We start from the raw sequence: 19201 nt of genomic DNA, 5'->3' as shown, positions 1-19201 counted from the left end.
CCATCAGCCCCTGAAAACTGTGTCTCCTGAAGGGGTGTCTCACTCCGGCAGCGCCCTCTCTACAAGGGCAACAGCAGATTGGAGGGGGAAGAGGGTGAGGAAATGGGTCTGTCGTGGAATCTCCTTCTGGGAGGGCCAGTCTCAGGGCCTGGAGGGGTGAGGAGAATTATGCAGCGAGGGACAGAGATATATGAAGCCCTGTTGGTTTGGGTATGCATCACATTTTTACTAAATCTGAGCCTGATCTCGACAATCGCTCCCGCCCCCAGGAGGAAGGAAGGAGTGTACTGAATGTACTTTTGCAGTTGGTGGCAGGCAGTGCTTTTTCTGTGATGGGATGGCATGGCACACCGTACTGGCGCCTCAGAGCTCCAGCCTGCACCCCAGCCTGAGTGGGAAGGGACCCCTGCCAGCCCCATTGCTGGGAACTGCCTGGGGCATGGGGCCCTGCTGGCAGCTCCAGTTCTGGGGACCCAGCCAGCTGGGAGAACACTGGCAGCCCCAGGCCTGGGAGCCCCTCTGGAAGCTCCAGCCCCAGGACTCAGGTGGGGCTGGGGGAACCCTGGCAGCCATGGGGCTGGGAGCTGGACAGCAAGTGGAACTCCAGCTGCAGGGACCTGGCTGGGAGGAAGGAATCCCCTGCAGCTCTGCAGCGGGGAGCCAGCTGGAGGGGGGACCTCTGCTAGCAGCCCCAGTCACGGGAATCCTTGGAGAAGAGGGGGCAGTGCGCTGGCTGCGTACCAGCTCCACCCCCTCCCTTTTTTTCCTTCCTTTTTTAAAAAAATAACACCAAAAAAGATACTGATGCTCTTGCAGGCGCTGTCTACATGAGCACTGCAGGTTTTGTGCATTCTTTACTGAGCTTTATCCGCTTTTAATTTTAACTCCCTGGCAATCCCAGAAACTGGGGAACGATCGTGTAACAGGGAATCCATTTCACACTGTAAGTCACATGAAAAATGGAAACCTGTGTACATGGGCAAGTTACCCCACTTTAACGTAAGAATGCACCTGACACCAATGTAGTTAAATTGGTACAAACCCAAACCCTGATTTCAGCTGAAAAGTTGCTTTTTGTGCTTTAGCTTATTTTCAATCAAATTAAACTAAACTGAGAGAAAATCCTCCACCCAGGGACTTGCATCTGGTTAAAATCTGACATTAAATTAATCAGCTGCAATTTAGACAAAGCCTCGGTCATCAGATTTTTATAGACAACAAACCCCCAAATACAAAACCACTGCTGTTTTTGCTCATCTCATTTCACTGCCCAGCTCCAGGAAAACGGCCAGCCGCTCTCAACCTTACCCTCTGCATCCTGATTTGCCGGTTGCCCCAGGCCCTTTGCCTCCTCTCACCTGGCCCTCCACGAACCAAGTCTCTGCTCTTCTACAGATGACTAGTTTTCTCTCTGCACCCTGCCCTCCAAAACTAAAAGGAGCTGGCTTCCCCAGCATCATCTGCTTGGGAACCGCTTAGTGGTAGAAATGGTAAAAATAAAAACCTTCCCAGAAAGGTAGAAGAGTTCATACTTCTCCACATATGTGCAGGTTAACTCAGGACCAGTGGCAAAAAGAGCTTGTTTGATGTTGCGTAAAAGACTCTTTAAAGGCAATGGAGAATGCAAGGGACTGGGAGTCAGCACTTGAATTCTACCCCCAGCTCTGTGGCTGCTATTAGCTTAGTGTCTGATACTAAGCACAACACTTCACTTCTCCATGACTCAGTTTACCTCCATCTCACTGAGGCCATGTCTACAGTTAATAAAAACTTCAACATAGCAATGCTAATGGCTAGATCAAAGAATAATAATGAGGCGCTGAAGTGCCTGTGGGCAAAACCATCCAGGCCTCCTGTCCACATTTCCCCAAGCATTCCGACTGCGTGTTTGTCCTTTAGACTGTAAGCTCTTCAAGGCAGGGATTTTCTTTATTTTTATCTTTTGCACAGCCCCAGCCACACTGGTGGTACAAACAACAATGAAACTGGCAGCAGACTTTACACACGTTAAACCTGATGGATAAAGCAAAGCAGAATGAAACCATCACCTATACCCATTAACACCCACAATATTTCCTTTAATCAATTAAGTTTTTAAATTAATTCAGCTAGCTCTGATGCATACAACATTGATAAAAGGGTTAATTAGCTCACCAGTTGCTGGGCTGCACCGGCAGGTCCTTGGAACACCCACATCCAATCAGAGTTTATGCCTCTGACGCAATGCTTATTAAATCAGTGTCCTTACAGAGTTGTGTGGGTGAAATTTGGCTCAACCACGCTAAACCACCTGCCCTGCCAGCTTGCCTGCTGGTGTTAGTGAATTAATCTCCTTTAATAGTTGTCTTTCCATTTCATCGCCACGTTCTTTCCCATTGCTCCTATCTCCACAGTTTGGCAATGAGGAAAGGAACTGGTGCTGCTTTAGGAAGAAAGGGCAAAACAGAGAATGGCCCATTTTAGCTGTGAGTCTGTGATCCCACAGAGAGCTCCAGAGCTCACCAGAAGCATCTACAGTAAACTCTGTTTTATCTGGTAGTCAAACAATGGGAATTCTCAATTAACCAGCATTCTGTCCTGCCTCAGCCATCCCCTTCTTCTTCTGGCTGCCTCTGACTGTGTGTGCAGACAGTGACTCCTCCACTCTTCCACCCAGTGCCCACCACCAGCAGCAGCTCCCCAGCAGCTGCCCCAGAGCCACACGGCAACCACCCCCAGAGTGGCTCCCCACCTCTAGTGCCTGCCACTGGCAACAGCATCACCCAGAACGGCTCCCCACCCAGTGCCCACCGCCCAGTGCAGCTCCCTGCGTGACACAGCTTTGCCCAAGCCCCACGAGCGGCTCCCTGCCATCCCCACCAACCAGGTAACAGGGCAGCGGTTGAGCGTGAGCCAGCACGGGAGGAGGGCAGGGGGTTGGAGGTGCTGAACTTTGTTATCCCGCATATTTAAACATGCAGCCACCTCCTGGTCTGAGGGCATCTGGATATGAAAGTTTACTGTAAATGTTTTTAGAAACAGAGACAAGATTTTCAAGACAGGACCCTGACATTAGTAGCTTGGTTTCCAGAGAGGACTAAGCATCCAGCCACCCCATCCATGACCAAAATAAGTGATTGGGTTCTTCACATTTTCAAAAAATCAGGCCTCTAATTTTGGCACCTAATTTTAGACTCCTAATTTAGTCTTGCCTAAATAAGCAGAACAACGCAGAAAGAGAGTCAAGTGCTTGTTAATGCTGTGCCCAAAAGACGTTTGGACAGCTAATGGACAAATCTGGGCTAACACCAGGGTTATTACCACCATCAGGGAGTTGAGGGACTGAATCTCTCAAGATAGCTGTCTTAGCAAAAGTACCATTTGTGCCCATAGCCAGCAAAGCTGTCCAAGGCAGAAAAAGGGCAAGAGGCTGGGGATTCCCTGGGCAAGTCTGACTCTATGCCAGGAGAATGGCTAAGGGGTAAACTTGTTCAGGGGATTATTAGGAGTGAATTGAACAGCAGAGCAGTAAAGGCAGCATAGAGAACAGCTGGGAGAGCACTAGACACAGCATTCGATGATTTCACGCTGACCACCGGCAATTTCTGAATTGAGATTGGAAGTGTCTCTAAAAATAAGGCTCTGGCCTAGTTCAGAGAGGGCAGGAGCTCTGATGAGACGATGACAGAGGTCCCTTCCGGCCTTAGCATCTACAAACTGCATAATGCTGCTCTACACAGCAATGTTCCCTCTAATCTTTTGACCCAGGTGTGAGTTTTTCATTCATCCACAGAATAAAATTTTTTGTGCACTGAGGCACATGTGAATTTGCACCACCAGAAGAAACACAAACCAAGCCATGAGAACTCTGCTGGGCAGCACCTGAATCTCTCCTGAGCGACTGCACAAGTGCGTCGCTTACAGGAGACACTGCTACACAGGCCTGCTGAAAATGTTTATATTAGCGCCACATGGACTTCGAAAGCAAGACTTACGAAGAGATTGTTCGTGAAGCTATGTCTGCGTGCCGGGTGCTATTTCGGCATATGAAGGTATCTCAAAATAGCTGCCCATGTCTAAGCAACACGCCTGTTGATTCGAAATGGTTTTGGAGGTAACAGGCGCACTGTTCTGGCACGCCTGTATACCTCATCACAGGAGCGGTACAGGGATGCCTCGAAATAGCACTTTATTTCATCACATGGCACCGTTTAGACAGCACCACACGCTGAAATAGCCTATTTTGAAATCGACTCGAAATAAGCTACGCAATTTGCGTAGCGCAAACTGTGTAGCATATTTAGTACTTATGGTGTTGTGCAAACATAGCCTGACTGAGGACTAGGCAACCACTGGACACATCCTGGTTTAAAGACATTCCACAACTGAAGATGTTCACAATGGAGGCAGATCAAGAAAGAATGTGAAATTAGGATCATCCTTCACAACATGGGAGTTAGCAGGTCAAGGCCCAGAGATATGAGGCCAGAGTGGTGTGATGCCATTAAGGAGCATTTAGGGCACTGTCCTCAAGCTCTACAGCCCAAAGTATTTTTAAAAAAGGCTAGACAGTTTCCTTTCTTCCAGTCCCCTATGTTCCCAAGAGCCCACAACACAACCTCTAGAGGCTGGGTGGGAGAGGGAGGAGGGTGGACCCGCATGGGAGCTACATAGGCACAAATAGTAACAGAGTGTGTGAAATGGAAAAATCATACAGGGGTTGCCCTCTGAAAGCATACAGACTCAAATGGAAAAACAGATACTGGAAAAAATGTTGCAATTTTTTAAAATTTGCAAGACCATACCCACAGAAAATCTATATTGCATCCTTGAGGACAAGGGTCAGGTAAAGACCTAAATAAACAGGCTTAGAAAGAGTAGTGCTTAATTTGTGCTGGGGATTGCTGAGCCCCCCACTTCTGAGCTGCCAAGCCCATAGTCCCCACACCGTTGCGCTTGTTGCATTAGTTATGAAAATTAAAAAAAACATTGTTTGAACCCCGGCACCTGACCAGTTGGGGCCCAGCACCTCTTCTATTTTACATTAAGCACTGACGAAAGAGACACAGGTTCTATTCTGTTAGGCAAAAATTAGCTGCAATGAAATCTCCACCAACCTTGACAGCGTTAAGCCCATTATCATCTGCCTAGAGAGAGGTCTGTATGAACATTTATAATTTACCTAACAGGTCATAGCCCCAGCCCAGCTACTTGTCACGGCGGGTGCGTGTTCTCTCAGATCATCTTTACTTCAGCCGACATTGCCTCTCACCACTCCCACCTAGCCACGAGCTCTCTCAAAACTCACCCACACAACCGACTACAGAACACATGCCCCCTTCCCGCCTCCCTACAGAGATCTACTTTGACTTACTTTGCAGGTCCCCCACCAAAAAGAAACCCAACACCCTTCAGAAAAGAAAAGGGCCTTTCATACAAGTCTCATTATGCACCTTGATGACTCCAGAGCCTGAGCGCCATCTAAGCAACGTTCACGCAGCTATTTTTGACTTAGTAGTAGTTGTCTACAGTGAAACAGAGAGAATGTGTCTCAATAGTCTGGTAGGAGACCCCAAGCCCATTCCCCCTTCTCCAATCACACTCCTATTACTTAGCAACAGTGAAACAGCTTCGTCACAAGAGTCTGAGGAAACCCCACAGCTCAGTGGTGAAAGCGTTTGCATGAGGTTTTGAAACGTGGATCTGCGACCTCTTCCTCAGGCACAGGGAGGAACTGAAACTATATCTTCCACATCCTAGGCTAGCGCTCTAACCACAGGCTAAAAAGCATGAAGCGGGCAGCACTGCTTCCTGTGGACAAATGCTGAAAGGGACTTTATTTTTCCAGCGCCTCATCTCAGAGAAGCTAGGAAATCCCTTTAATTTTGAATTCCTTTTAACATTGTGAACAGGACTTGAGCTGACAGGCTTGCCCATCAGCATTCTCAGCATGCCCATCACAACCGACTGCCTACCTTAGATGGGTCCTTGCTCACGTTTGCCCCTGGATCATGCATTGCTCTGGGGATTACATGGGAGATGGGCAACAGATGCCTCAAGTGAGGCAACAACACAAATGCTCAGAGGCAAAACAGGGAACATATACCCGCAACATTTAGGTGCCATGTCAGTTTAGGGCCCTGAGATTTCAGCAGGAATGTTGTGGATCACAATGGAGTGTGAAAGTGGGTTTTAGACACCTATTCCTAGATTTAGGACCTAACTCCGAGCACCACTGTGGATCAGCATCCAAGAGGCCTTTGTTCACTCTTGCTTTCTCATAATCCAGATGAGGAGCAAGAGGAATGTTTGCCCATTTGGTAAGGGCAAAAATAATTTCTAATGGATCTAGCCACCACAGTGACCAGTGCAAAGTTAAATAAAAAGGTCACTTTGTGGTACAACTGGTGCATTAGCTGTGTATGTCTCTGCTATAGACCAGAGATCTGAAAGCAGCTTGTGTTACGGTTATGCAATAAGACGGAAGCCTGGAAGTAATGGTAGGCAGACAGCAGGACAATGCATTGAGAGCACAGAATGCCAGGTATTTAAGGTCAAACAGATCTAAAGGGTTATTCAGAATAGTGTGAACCTATGTCAGCAACTGGTCCAACGCTGAGGAAATTAAACACAGAAAACCAACCCTGAAGCTATGAGCAGTACCCATAGTTAGCCAGCTGTCACCTTCCTAGCATCGTAAGCTGCTATGGAAAACTCATTTTCACATGTGGCTACTCTGGTACAACATGCCTGACCCAACATGAACAAAGTACAGATCCTGAGCCGGAGCACAGCAAGTGGTGTGTGCCCAGGGCTGTCCTCAGGATTTCTGGGGGCTCTACACAGTACTAACAAACTGGTGCCCTATGCCTGACAGAGCAGGGTGGTGGGGGAGGTGATTTTTTTTAGAGATGTGATTTTTATAATCATCAGCAACATACTCACAAACTATTTTAAAGCAACTTTTAAACTAAGGTCCTGCGAACTGACACAGTACATTCAGAAACTGATAGTATATACCTGGGGTTGGCAAATGCCTATTAAATCCCTCCATTACCACTTCAATGGCTTTTTCACAAGTTCAGTGTTCTGCTAAGCGGTCTGGAAGTTTCTTCACTCATAAGCTAACTACATGTTTGCCTTAAAAGCAAGCTCTTAGGTATAATCGCATTTGCTCTGATCCAACTGACAGAGACCAAAAACTACAAGAACTTTACCAAATATTCATAAACCTGAATTACCCACCAGGGCCGTGTCTACACGTGCACGCTACTTCGAAGTAGTGGCACTAACTTCGAAATAGCGCCCATCACGACTACACACGCCGGGCGCTATTTCGAAGTTAACTTCGACGTTAGGCGGCGAGACGTCGAAGTCGCTAACCCCATGAGGGGATAGGAATAGCACCCTACTTCGACGTTCAACGTCGAAGTAGGGACCGTGTAGTCGTTGCGCGTCCCGCAACTTTGAAATAGCGGGGTCCGCCATGGTGACCATCAGCTGAGGGGTTGAGAGACGCTCTCTCTCGAGCCCCTGCGGGGCTCTATGGTCACCGTGGGCAGCAGCCCTTAGCCCAGGGCTTCTGGCTGCTGCTGCGGCAGCTGGGGATCCATGCTGCAGGCACAGGGTCTGCAACCAGTTGTCGGCTCTGTGTATTTTGTGTTGTTTAGTGCAACTGTGTCTGGGAGGGGCCCTTTAAGGGAGCGGCTTGCTGTTGAGTCCGCCCTGTGACCCTGTCTGCAGCTGTGCCTGGCACCCTTATTTCGATGTGTGCTACTTTGGCATGTAGATGTTCCCTCGCAGCGCCTATTTCGATGTTGTGCTGCGCAACGTCGAAGTTGAACATCGACATTGCCAGCCCTGGAGGACATGTAGACGTTATTCATCGAAATAGCCTATTTCAATGTTGCTACATTGAAATAAGCTATTTCGATGTAGGCTTCACGTGTAGACGTAGCCCAGGAGAAGCAAAACAACAAATCGACAGGGCCAGACGCATACCCAGAAACCAGCTACTCCAAGATCAGCCCAAAAAAGCCAAGAACAGAACACCACTGGTCATCACTTACAGCCCCCGACTCAGACCACTGCAACGAATTATTAAAGACCTACAACCTATTCTTAATCAGGATGCTACACTCCAGAAGGCCCTGGGTGACATGCCTCTTCTCTCCTACAGACAACCTCCCAACCTCATGAGGATCCTTACTAACAGCCACAGTCTATACCCCAGGAACACCAGTCCTGGAACCTTTCCCTGCAGCAAAGCCCGCTGCCAGCTTTGTCCACATATCTTCTCTGGAAATACCATCACTGGACCTAACCAGGTGACTCACAGAATCACGGGCACTTTCTCATGCTCCTCTACTAACATCATATATGCCATCATGTGCCAACAATGCCCAGATGCTTTGTATATTGGACAGACTTCTAACTCCCTTAGACAAAGGGTCAACGGGCACAAAACAGACATCAAAACACTCCAGATCCACAAACCAGTTAGTCAACATTTTAATGGAATGGGGCATTCTGTCAATTACCTCAAGGTATGCGTGTTACTGAAAAGAAATTATCGCTCCTTTGTAGAAAGGGAAGTGGACGAACTGACATTTATATTCAAATTCGGAACATTGACACATGGTTTAAATCGTGATGTGAACTTTCTGAGTCACTATAGGGGCTCGTCTGCATACTTAACTCAATCTAATTCTTGATCTCCCCCCCCCCCTCCACTCTCTGATTTGCTCACCTTGATTATCTTTTTCTGATTTGTCCGGCTTGCTCACAGTTTTTGGTTCTCTGTGTCTTAAATGTTGAGTCTGTTCTGGTCTGGATATGGTCTGAAGAAGTGGATCTGTCGCACGAAAGCTCACCTAATAAACTACTTTCCTAGTCTTTAAAGTGCTACTTGACTGCTTTTTGTTTTGACATCTTTGCCTGAGGAAGTAAAGCTACAGAACAGGGATAGGAAGAGGTGAAGGGCAGACATTAAGACCCAGTGGTACCCCAAATTTTGGGGTGCCCTATTGCAACTGCATATTTTGCATCTGGGTAAGGACAGCCCTGTGTGTGCCCATGTGTTAAAGCATTCTACCTCCACTCTGCCTTCAATTTATGATAACTCTCTTCTTGGATTGGTACCAGGCCCAGCATGTGGAACAATGAAATCCCACACATGCACTACATTGTAATTCACTAGCAACCTACCAGACATGGCCTCAAAAGTAGTAAATTCTTCAGGGCAAAGGCTTTCTATGGTATGTCTCACCCAGGAACAAATACTGCCAGCAGGTGGTTTCCAGAACACTTGGAAGAATACAGAGGAGGAGAAGACAGAGGAGTCAGGTTATAAAGAAAGTTTAGTTAATGGAGCACTAGCAAGAAGCCTGTTGCATGAACACCCACAAAGTGGTTAATCACCTCTCAGAAGTTGCAAGATAACAGCCTCATCTCAGTTCAATTCAGGACTGGCCACAGAAATTTTGCACCAGTGCAAGTGCCACTGCAGCTCTCTTCTTCGTAGCAATGGATTAATTAGGTGATAACTTGAAAGCTTCTTGTTTATGGGCTAGTGCAGGGGTGAGCCAATGTTTCATGTCTGGCCCCACTTTTCGGCCCTGCAATTAGCCAGGGCCCCCAGCCTCTGGGAGGATGGGCTGTGGGGGGGGTGCTCAGGAAGGGAGTGGGACTCTTGGGAAGAGGCTGCTGGGCGGCTCTACGGGGTGCCCCGAAGGGGGAGGGGTGCTCGGGGGGCAGGACCCCAGAGGGATACCAAGGAGGGACCCCAAGAGGATACATTATCAAGTCAGGAACTTGCGGACTGCCCCGGAGCTGCTCTGCCTGATGTACCACTTGAGTCATGGCCTCCGCACATTCTGATTGGCCCAGAGGCAGGGGACATTCCCTTGGCCAGTGGCAGAAGCCATGCAGGCAGAAAGCACTGGGCTGGTGGAGCCATGGTGTGGGGGAAGGGGAGCCAATCACGCTGTGCCCCCCCTTACAAAATGTCATGCCCCTTCTGTGGGAGGTGGCCCCCACGCTGCACACCCCTGGGCTAGTGACTGTATCCTGCACTCCTAAGCTCGTCTCTACAATTAATTATCAATTTACCTGAGAGAACTCAAGTTATGGCCCTTATACCCACTCCCAACCTCCCCCTCATCCCTACACTGAGTACCTTAGTGTACGGAGAATTCTCCTGTCTTTCCTCCCCAGCCCCGAGTAAGAGTAGTTGATTTTCCATGGAGCTGAATATTTAGAAGGAGGAAGAACATGCGTTTGCCATGTCTGGTGCAGATGTGAAGCAGCAGGAATGGAAGCAGAAGTGACAGCATCCCTGAAAGCAAGGAGCGTTCCTATTTTCACAGCTAGTCACTGGTGATTTTGCAAGTCAAAAAAAGGACAGTGTTTTATCCTGGGTTTTGTAACTTCCTTGCAAACATAAGCCAGATGAAGGAGCTGCCAACCTGACAAGCCCCATACTTTTACAGCAGGCTGAGTCACATGAGGTGACCCCACCCAGGACTTCTTAGTGAGTCCCCCACCTACAGATCCCCCTTGAGCCAGCCTTTCATGCAGAGCCATATGGAGGCAGACTCATCAGCTAGGGCACAGACAAATACTAGGTATGCAATTTCCGCAGGTTATTTCCCCTGCAATCTATCAATATTATCTCAGTCTTATCTGGAATGAGCTTTAACCAGCCAGGTCTCTGCAAGGCCTTATTTCAGGAAGATAGCGAGAAAGCTGACTAATTGCACTAAGTATGATGCAACAAGCAAAGGGCTGGTATTTAGCTGCACAGGGAAGGCAGCAGAGTCCACAATGCCTCCCTATCTCCCCTACTGGCAGTGTGTGTGTGTTGGGTAGAAGCAATCACACAGCCCTCTCATAACCTGCCAGAGCATGCCCTCAGGGCAGACTGGCAATTAGCTTACACTACCCTTTGGGGCCTCGCAGAAAGGGAAGGATCAACTCACTAAAAGAGGGGCACTGTCCCTCGCCAAGGTCAGCAAGCACGTGAGCCGTACCTCATGGTGAGTGGTATCAAAGGCTGCTGACAGGTCATGGACCCTTGAGCATCATCTGTCACCAAAGGAAAATCACTGACCTGGGACTGAACATTGGCAGCCAAGGAAAACTCTTGTCTATTGCTGAAGTTGTCCCATTGATAGAGTCCAAGCCCAGTAAGGACCTCTGTGATCATCTACTCTACCTGCCTGTATAACACAGGCCAATCATCCTCACAGCTTCCTCAAACACTCCTGCACCACACCAGAGCTCTTCACAACAGCAACGGCTGGAACGAGCAGTACTGGCTTAGATCATCGTTTCGTGACTCTGACCAGATTCAAGTGACTGGGAGGAGGTGCACACCTTTATTACTGAGTGTGAAAATGAAATTACAGCAGAACCTCAGAGGTATGAACACTGGAGACACGACGTGACTAGTCAACCACTCGGCTTATGTGGTAGTACATAATCATGCAGTAGCAGACACGCACATTTAAATAAAAGCAAATAGCAGAGTGCTGTGTTAAACAGACTACTAAAAATAAAGGGAAGCTTTAAAAAAAGCCTGTGAGACAAGAAAATTGTTTCCATGCTTGTTCTGTACTAAGATGAGTAAATGCAAATTTCTTCTTCTCTACGGTATCGGAGGAGTAGCCGTGTTAGTCTGTATCATCAAAAACAACAAGAAGTCCTGTGGCACCTTACAGACTAACAGAGATTTTGGAGCATAAGCTTTCGTGGGCAAAGATCTGCTTCCTCAGACAAAGCAGGTCTTTGCCCACGAAAGCTTATGCTCCAAAATATCTTCTCCACAGTGAGGTTTCCAAGCTGTATTAAGTCAGTATGCAGCTGTAAACTTTTGAAAGAAATGTAACGTATTATTCAGAGTTATGAATGTTCTAGAGTTACAAACAACTTCCATTGCTGAGGTGTTTGCAACTCTGAGGTTCTACTGTAAAAGTGTTAGTGAATATGGACTAAGTTAAATCTCCTTCATCCTGGAAGGCAACCAGTCAGGAAACCTAAAGCTGGTGACAGCTCTGCAAAGCTTCCACAGAAGTAGCATTACTGAGTAACCAGAGATGATGAAATCCTGCACACCTCTACACAGGGCAGACCACGAGCCATGAAAGCCTGCGGTCTGCTGTGCACTCCAGTGGGAGCACAAAGGATATGTCTAAAGCGCCCACATTACAACACGGCTGTGGCACCCCTGCTGCCACAGTGCTGTGATATGGGCAGCATAGACATGCTTCAGCACTGGAGAAGAGCTATCCCAGCGATGATTAAAAACCCCAAACAAATCCACAGAGAATGGGGCCAGGCTATTCTCATTAGCGGCAGATGGCAGAACAAGAAGCGAGGGTCTCAAGTTGTGGTGGGCAGGTCTAGGTTGGATTTGAGGTAAAACTGTTTGGCAGGCGGTGAAGCATTGGAATGGGTTGTCAAGGGAGGTGAAAGGATCTCCATCATTATGGGCTTTTAAGGCCAAGTTCGACAAAGACCGACTGGCATTATTTAGTTGGGATTGGCCCTGTTTTGAACACGGGCTGGACTAGATGACCTCCTGAGGTCACTTCCAACCCTCATCTTCTCTGATGCACAGAATTATTATTATTTGTGTTGTTGTTAGTTACGTCTTTGGCTCATTGCTCTTCAGATTCTTTTTTGGCCTGCCTAATCATACTGGACTTGTCAAAGTTTATCCACTGTCTATTCTCCTTTATAAGATTTAACTTTCAATTTTTAAAAGGGTGCCTCTGTCCACTGTTTTTGTGCTTGTGGTAACTTTTTTCTACTTCACGTTAATTACGCAGAAACAAAAGCACAAAAATTGAGAAAATCCCTGAAGTCCTGTTGATTGAAAACGAATATGGGCCAGAGATTAAGGAGTCCCGTAAGCATATAGTCATGGATCAGTAACCACAGAGCACACTGTCTCAGAAAGTCTGAGCTCCCTGCCTTTTCAAAATGGTCTCTGAATTCCAGGAATGAAAGTAACTTGAATTTCTTGCAGATTCTGTCCTACTGCACCCCTTTGGGGGGAGTCAAGGCTGATGGCTGGGGGACTGTGATAGAACAGTACCTGTAAGAAATTTAAGTCTGTGATGGAGTGCGGGGAGGGGGGTGTGTGTTCAGGAGTCAGGAAGTGGGGTTGGGAGGTGTGAGAATGCTCAGGGCGGGAGGCTGTGGAGGGAGCCAGGGGCTGGCCAGGATAGCAGGGACTGTGCTGCCTGGCCACCCAAGCCTCAGGGCTGGAGCCTGGTTGCACTGTGGCTGCCACGGTCAGAGTGCCAGCAGCATCCAGAGCCTCACACTCAGCCAGCAGGTGTACCACGTCAGCTGACAGTAAAACCCGGAGTTACGCAGGGGTTGCATTCCTGCAAACCCCACGTAACTCAAATTTTCGCACAAGTTGGGGTGGGGAGGTGGGAACTTGCAGGATCTGGGAAACTGAACAGCCCACGAGAGCTGGTCAGTCTCCTGGCTGCTTCTCTCTGCCTTCCCCCCAGCCCCATGGCTGTCAGCCTGACAGACGCGCAGCTGGGGGAAGGCAGGGAGAAGGGGCTCTTAACCTGCCTATCTGCCCGCAGCTGTGGGCAGCTAGGCAGGCTGACGGCCGCAAAGCAACTTCAACTTGTGCTCAACTCTTGTTCAAGTGAGTTATGCACAGCTTGAAGCTGCACATTTTGAGGATCTACTGTACTTTCAACTTTGCTCTATTCTCCTATTTCAATAGGCTTCTATGAGTATCCCCAAGCACAAACTTGGCAGCCTTTGGGAGGCACATTACAGTTAAGTCACTATCAATCCCTGTTGTGCGGTACAGGCTACTTTGCAAGAGGCTAGGCTAAAAAGAGTTTGTTTTTGTTGACTGTTCTGTAAAAATCTCCACAAAACCCATCTGGTACCATGGATATCTCAGTGCTCTAAGAATATCTGCTGCCCAATATGTTCAGACGAATCGAGCATTGCCAATCCCATCTGTTCAAGAATCACGAGTCAGACCCAAAATATAATGAGATTTCAAAATATACAGGAGGTTGGGCTCTTCTCTTTGCCTTTAAGTTCTGAGCGGGTCACATTCTCCAGCATTCTTCTGCATCCAGGAATTTTTGAAACCAGGCAAGTTTTCTGAAATCAGGACCAGGAACTTTTAATAAGGCAATGGGATATTCATGCAATCTCCTGATGAGCATAAGAATGGCCATACTGGGTCAGACCAGAGGTCCATCTAGCCCAGTATCCTCTTTGCCAACAGTGGCCAATATCAGGTGCCCCAGAGGGAGTGAACCAAACAGGTAATGATCTCTCTCCTGCCATCCATCTCCAGCTCCTGACAAACATTAATTTTGTTTGATGTCCCCTAGTTCTTATATTATGGGAACAAGTAAATAATTTTTCCTTGTTCACTTTCTCCACATCACTCATAATTTTACATACCTCTATCATATCCCCCCTTAGTCTCCTCTTTTCTAAAATGAAAAGTCCTAGTCTCTTTAATCTCTCTTCATATGGGACCAGATCCAACCCCTAGTCATTTTAGTTGCCATTTTCCAAATCTTTTCTAATGCCAATATGTCTTTTTTGAGATGAGATGACCACATCTGTACACAGTACTCAAGATGTGGGTGTACCATGATTTGATAAAAGGGCAATAAGATACTCTCTGTCTTATTCTCTACCCCTTTTTTAATGATTCCTAACATCCTGTTGCCTTTTTGACGGCTGCTGCACAGTGCATGGATGTTTTCAGAGAACTGTCCACGATGACTCCAAGATCTCTTTCCAGATCAGTTGTAGATAAATTAGCCCCCATCATATTGAATGTACAGTTGGAGTTATTTTTTTACAATGGGCATGACTTCACACTTACCCACATTAAATTTCATTTGCCATTTTGTTGCCCAGTCACTGTTTTGTGAGATCCTCCTGAAGCTCTTTACAATCTGGTTTGGTCTTAACTATCTTGAGCAGTTTAGTGTCATCTGCAAACTTTGTCACCTCACAGTTTACCCCTTTCTCTAGATCATTAATGAATAAGTTGAATAGGACTGGTCCTAGGACTGACCCTTGGGGAACACTGCTAGTCACCCTTCTCCATTCTGAAAATTTACCATTTGTTCCTACTTTTTGTTTCCCGTCTCTTAACCAATTCTCAATCCAAGAAAGGTTCTTTCCTCTTATCCCAAGACAATTTGCATATGAGCCTTTGGTGAGTGACCTTGCCAAAGGCCTTCTGGAAATCTGAGTACACTATATCTGCTGGAGCCCCCTTGTCCACATGTTTGTTCACCCCTTGAAAAAACTCTGATAGATTAGTAAGACATGATTTTCCTTTAACGGGAGCTGCAGGGGCAGAGCCTCTTGGAGCTTGGGGTGACACTGCTCCAGCTGGGGCAGAAGAAACAGAAGCACTGAACTGCCTCCCCATCCCCTGCCAGGAAGAGCTGGCTCAGAATACAAGGAGCTGGCAGCAGCACAGCCTTACAGCTTAGAGGGAACCTTGTCTAGGGCTCTATCCACTAGGCCATACTGCTTCCCCATGGGAGATCTGTCAATTGACTGTTCACAGTCAATCACGGGAGCCAACCATCTCCACAGACGCCTCCTACAAGGGGTAGGGCTGGGGGCAGCCAGCCCTCCATGTCACCCAGAGACTGGCACGCACCTGCCTCACCCCCGGTCCTCAGAGCTGCACAGAGCATACAATGTGTGCCAAAGGCAGCAACGTAAAGGGCCCAGGGCTCCAGCTGCCTCTGCTGCCTCAGTAGTGATAGCAGCGGACAGAAGCCCTAGGTCCCCTTCAACTACCAAGCTCTGAGGCAAACTGCCCCCTCCCTCTTGCAGGGGGCCCCAGGGCAGGGCTGAGGGGCACTGGCAGAGCTGTGTGGGGAGCCCAGGGCTGGAATAGCAGAAGGGCTGCAAGGCATGGCTGAGGGGGCATTGAGAGGGCTCTGTGGGGAGCCCAGGGCTGGAATAGCAGATGGGCTGCAGGGCAGGGCTGAGGGCCACTGGCAGAGCTGTGAGGGGAGCCCAGGGCTGGAATGCTAGGAGAAGCTCCAGGTCATGTCTACGATTAACAATCCCTCTTCGGGATTAATCCAATTTCTGTCCTACGGATGTTAACAAATACCTTGTTAACTGGTAGGGGCTGGAGCAATCCCCCCACCCACTACGGCCAGGGGGTTGCTCCAGCCCCATGGGACCAGCTATGAAGGCAGCTCCAGCACAGATAGTGTAGGGCCCATGTGTGGTGGCCCCGGTGTAAGACAAACAGGGGTGCTCCAGCCAGGCATGCTGTGGGGTGGGCAGAGGGGGCCACACTCCAACCCAGCCAGAGCAGTCCCTGTCTGTCCATGGCAGGGAAGCCACTCCAGCTCAACCAGGCTGGAGCAGTCTCCCCGGCTGCCCCATCACCCATCTAAGCAGTTAACCAATTAAACAGGATTTTACATCCCTGTTCTGTCCACAGCAGACAACACTCCAGAGTTCTGCCTTCCTTCCCAGCAGATGTACTCACCCCTGTTTCTGGAGGATCTGGAAGCCAGCCCAGTTCACTCTGTGCAGTGTTTGTGTCCAGGAGATTCACTGCAAGCCAGAAGGAAAGGGTCAGAAACCCACCTGCCATGGTTTACGGAACAGGCAGCCCAAGCCTTCCCCTGAGTACATCACAGCTATTGATTTTTCCCTTGTAGTCAATGTGAACTTGCTGAGGTCATTCAGCAATGTCTGCAGCAATGTCCCACAGTTACTGCCCCTTTCCCCTTCCCCAGTTCCTTCTTCTCCAGGCAGGAAAGGAGCATGAAGAATCTTTCCTTTAGTCCTCACACACACACACTTTCCCCTCAGCCCACACAGCAGCAACAGATTGCAGGAACACTCCAGCTCCCTAGACATTCCTTCTAATCCACACAAACCCGGGAAGGAAAAATCCAAAGAGGAGCCTCCTCTTGAAACCTGATAAAGCAGGTTTTCTGCCAGAGCTCCCCTGCCCCCCTAACTCAGGTGAATTACAGCATGGGAATTCAATGCCCCAAAACTGGCCTGCTAATTGACTCATCTCTCCAAGACTCTCCCTTCAGAACAGGAGACCTGGTTGGCGGATGAACACTGACAGGTGCTGAGGTGACCGAACAAATGACCAGCACAAAAGATCAATTAGTATTGCCTCAGGCACCTTGCTGGGGCCGGGGAGGGCAGAGCAAGGAGGGTCATGGGAAGTTGCACAGTGTAGACTAGAAAGCAATGTATTAAGTGATACGCTTTTGTGGGACAGACCCACTTCTTCAGCTCATAGCCGTACCGTACCATACCATGCCGTAGTCTGTTCTGGTACAGCTATGAGCTGAAGAAGTGGGTCCATCCCACGAAAGCTTATCATCTAATAAATTATTTTGTTAGTCTTTGAAGTACTACTGGGCTGCTCTTTTGTTTTGATAGTATATAGACTAGCACGGCTCCCTCTCTGTTACTAGTGTAGACTAGAGATACCGCTCACAAAAGAGACTCCACTGAATCTCTCACAGCAATCAAAAGCCTTTAGCTCAATGCTGGGTAACCTCCGGCTGGAAGGCAACCTGTAGGCATTGAGTACTATGTGTGGCCTGCAAGACATTCTGTTTATGCTTGTTCACATGCAGGGTTTCCAGATGCCACTGGTTGCAATCCACCTTGTTTTTTTCCCACCGGTATTATTAAGTGACACACACGCAAAGCAAGGCACATGAAGCGAGGTGTGCGCTGACTGTATATAACACTGACTGTGGAAATCATATGCTCCCTCTGCAGCCACAGTGCAGCTCCGGTTCAATGGGCACATCCTACAAATTCTAGGCATGCAAGCACAGTTGGCAAAATGCCCCTATCCCGGGAGACGGTCTTGGTTTCAGCAGTCTTGCGACCCACTGAAGATAGAGGGCTGCTCATTCAGCCCACTCACTAGCCTAGGTTCCCCACTGCTGCTTTAGCTGCTAGTTCGTGCATGTATTATTTCCAGTGCGTGCAGAACCATCCAACTGTAATTTTGTTTCTCCGAACTGTATTTAAGTTCTAGAAGTCTTCCAGTCTGCAGGGGAAGTTGTCATTTTGCATTCATCTGGTTGCAAACAGAGAAAAACACCACTCTCTCTCCCTCTCTCTCACATACAGTTTTGTCTTTGCTGTGGTTTTCCCTGTTGAAATTATAGAGCTATTTTTTGTTTATGGCAAAATATAACAGTGACAACTTTATTAATGTTTTGAAGGTGCAAAGGGTTGTAGCCTCATTAACTAATTAACTCCCAGCACAGAGACAGGACAGCCTTTGCTGTAACAGGTAATTCAAGTCTCCCGTGGGAAGGTTTCTGTCAACTGTGTTTTAGTAACAATTGTCCACAACTACAGATTAGGGTTACCATATTTGACTCTTCAGAAAAGAGGACACTGTATCATACTGATACAGATACACTCCCTCTCAAGGGTGAACTTCTTTTTTACATGGTAACCCTATTACAGGTTGAGCCTCTCTCATCTGACACCCTTGGGACCTGACCATACGGAATGAGAGAATTTGCTGAACCATGGAAGGTCAATATCATCCATCACAGGGGTGTGCAAAGGAGTTGTGAAATTTCGTAAGCGGGGTGCAGCATAAACAGCTGCTGGTCTCAGACTCATCCACCTAATTACAACTTGAAATATGTTACTGTTTTTATGTCTGTGTATTCACGTTTGTATACCAATAAGTAAAGTTTTTTACATTCTACAGATTTATTTTCTTACACGTACCAAAAGGGCTTTGTTTTTCATGTGAACATAACTGACATTTCCATAGTTTGGATTACATTAGACAGGTTGGGGAGGTCCTGCTAATTGCAGGGATAAGAAGTGGGGTTTGACATAAGAAGTTTGCTCAGGCCTCATCTAGCATATTACCAACACTTCTATGGCTGATGGGGCTCTCAGAAGGTGTTTAGGGGTAAATTCCAGCTAAATAACAACACAGAACACTGAGAGCCAGAACTGATGACTGGAAACAAACTTTACGGGACTACGGGAAACTTGGCCACACCTATGAGAAGTGGTCATCCAGCTAACTACAATCATGTGGAGGAGAGAATGCCAGATTAGAGAGTTTCAACACGTATCCAGTTTCTCTTTTCTTCTCCTGTACTTCTTGGGGGAGGTGCTTTAACTCAAAGATCTTTTCCACGTTCAAAGATGAGAA

General features: G+C 47.8%; 1 protein-coding gene across 2 annotated transcripts in view; it reads right to left on the bottom strand.

Moving 5' to 3' along the window:
* EPHA1 (EPH receptor A1) overlaps window positions 1–19201 on the bottom strand; it is a 53839-nt gene that overhangs the window by 27819 nt on the left and 6819 nt on the right. The window contains exon 2 of one of the 2 annotated variants that reach the window (XM_075001801.1): window positions 16517–16584. The exons of the other annotated variant lie outside the window; for it this stretch is intronic. Within the exon in view, the coding sequence (XP_074857902.1) occupies window positions 16517–16584 (68 nt within the window). The remainder of the gene's footprint in view (window positions 1–16516; window positions 16585–19201) is intronic. 2 annotated transcript variants of the gene reach the window in all.

Source organism: Carettochelys insculpta, chromosome 1 (genome assembly GCF_033958435.1).
Source record: "Carettochelys insculpta isolate YL-2023 chromosome 1, ASM3395843v1, whole genome shotgun sequence".
Classification (NCBI taxonomy): Eukaryota; Metazoa; Chordata; order Testudines; family Carettochelyidae; genus Carettochelys; species Carettochelys insculpta.
The sequence above is the reverse complement of the archived record's forward strand: the minus strand, read 5'-3'. Positions and strand labels throughout refer to the sequence as shown.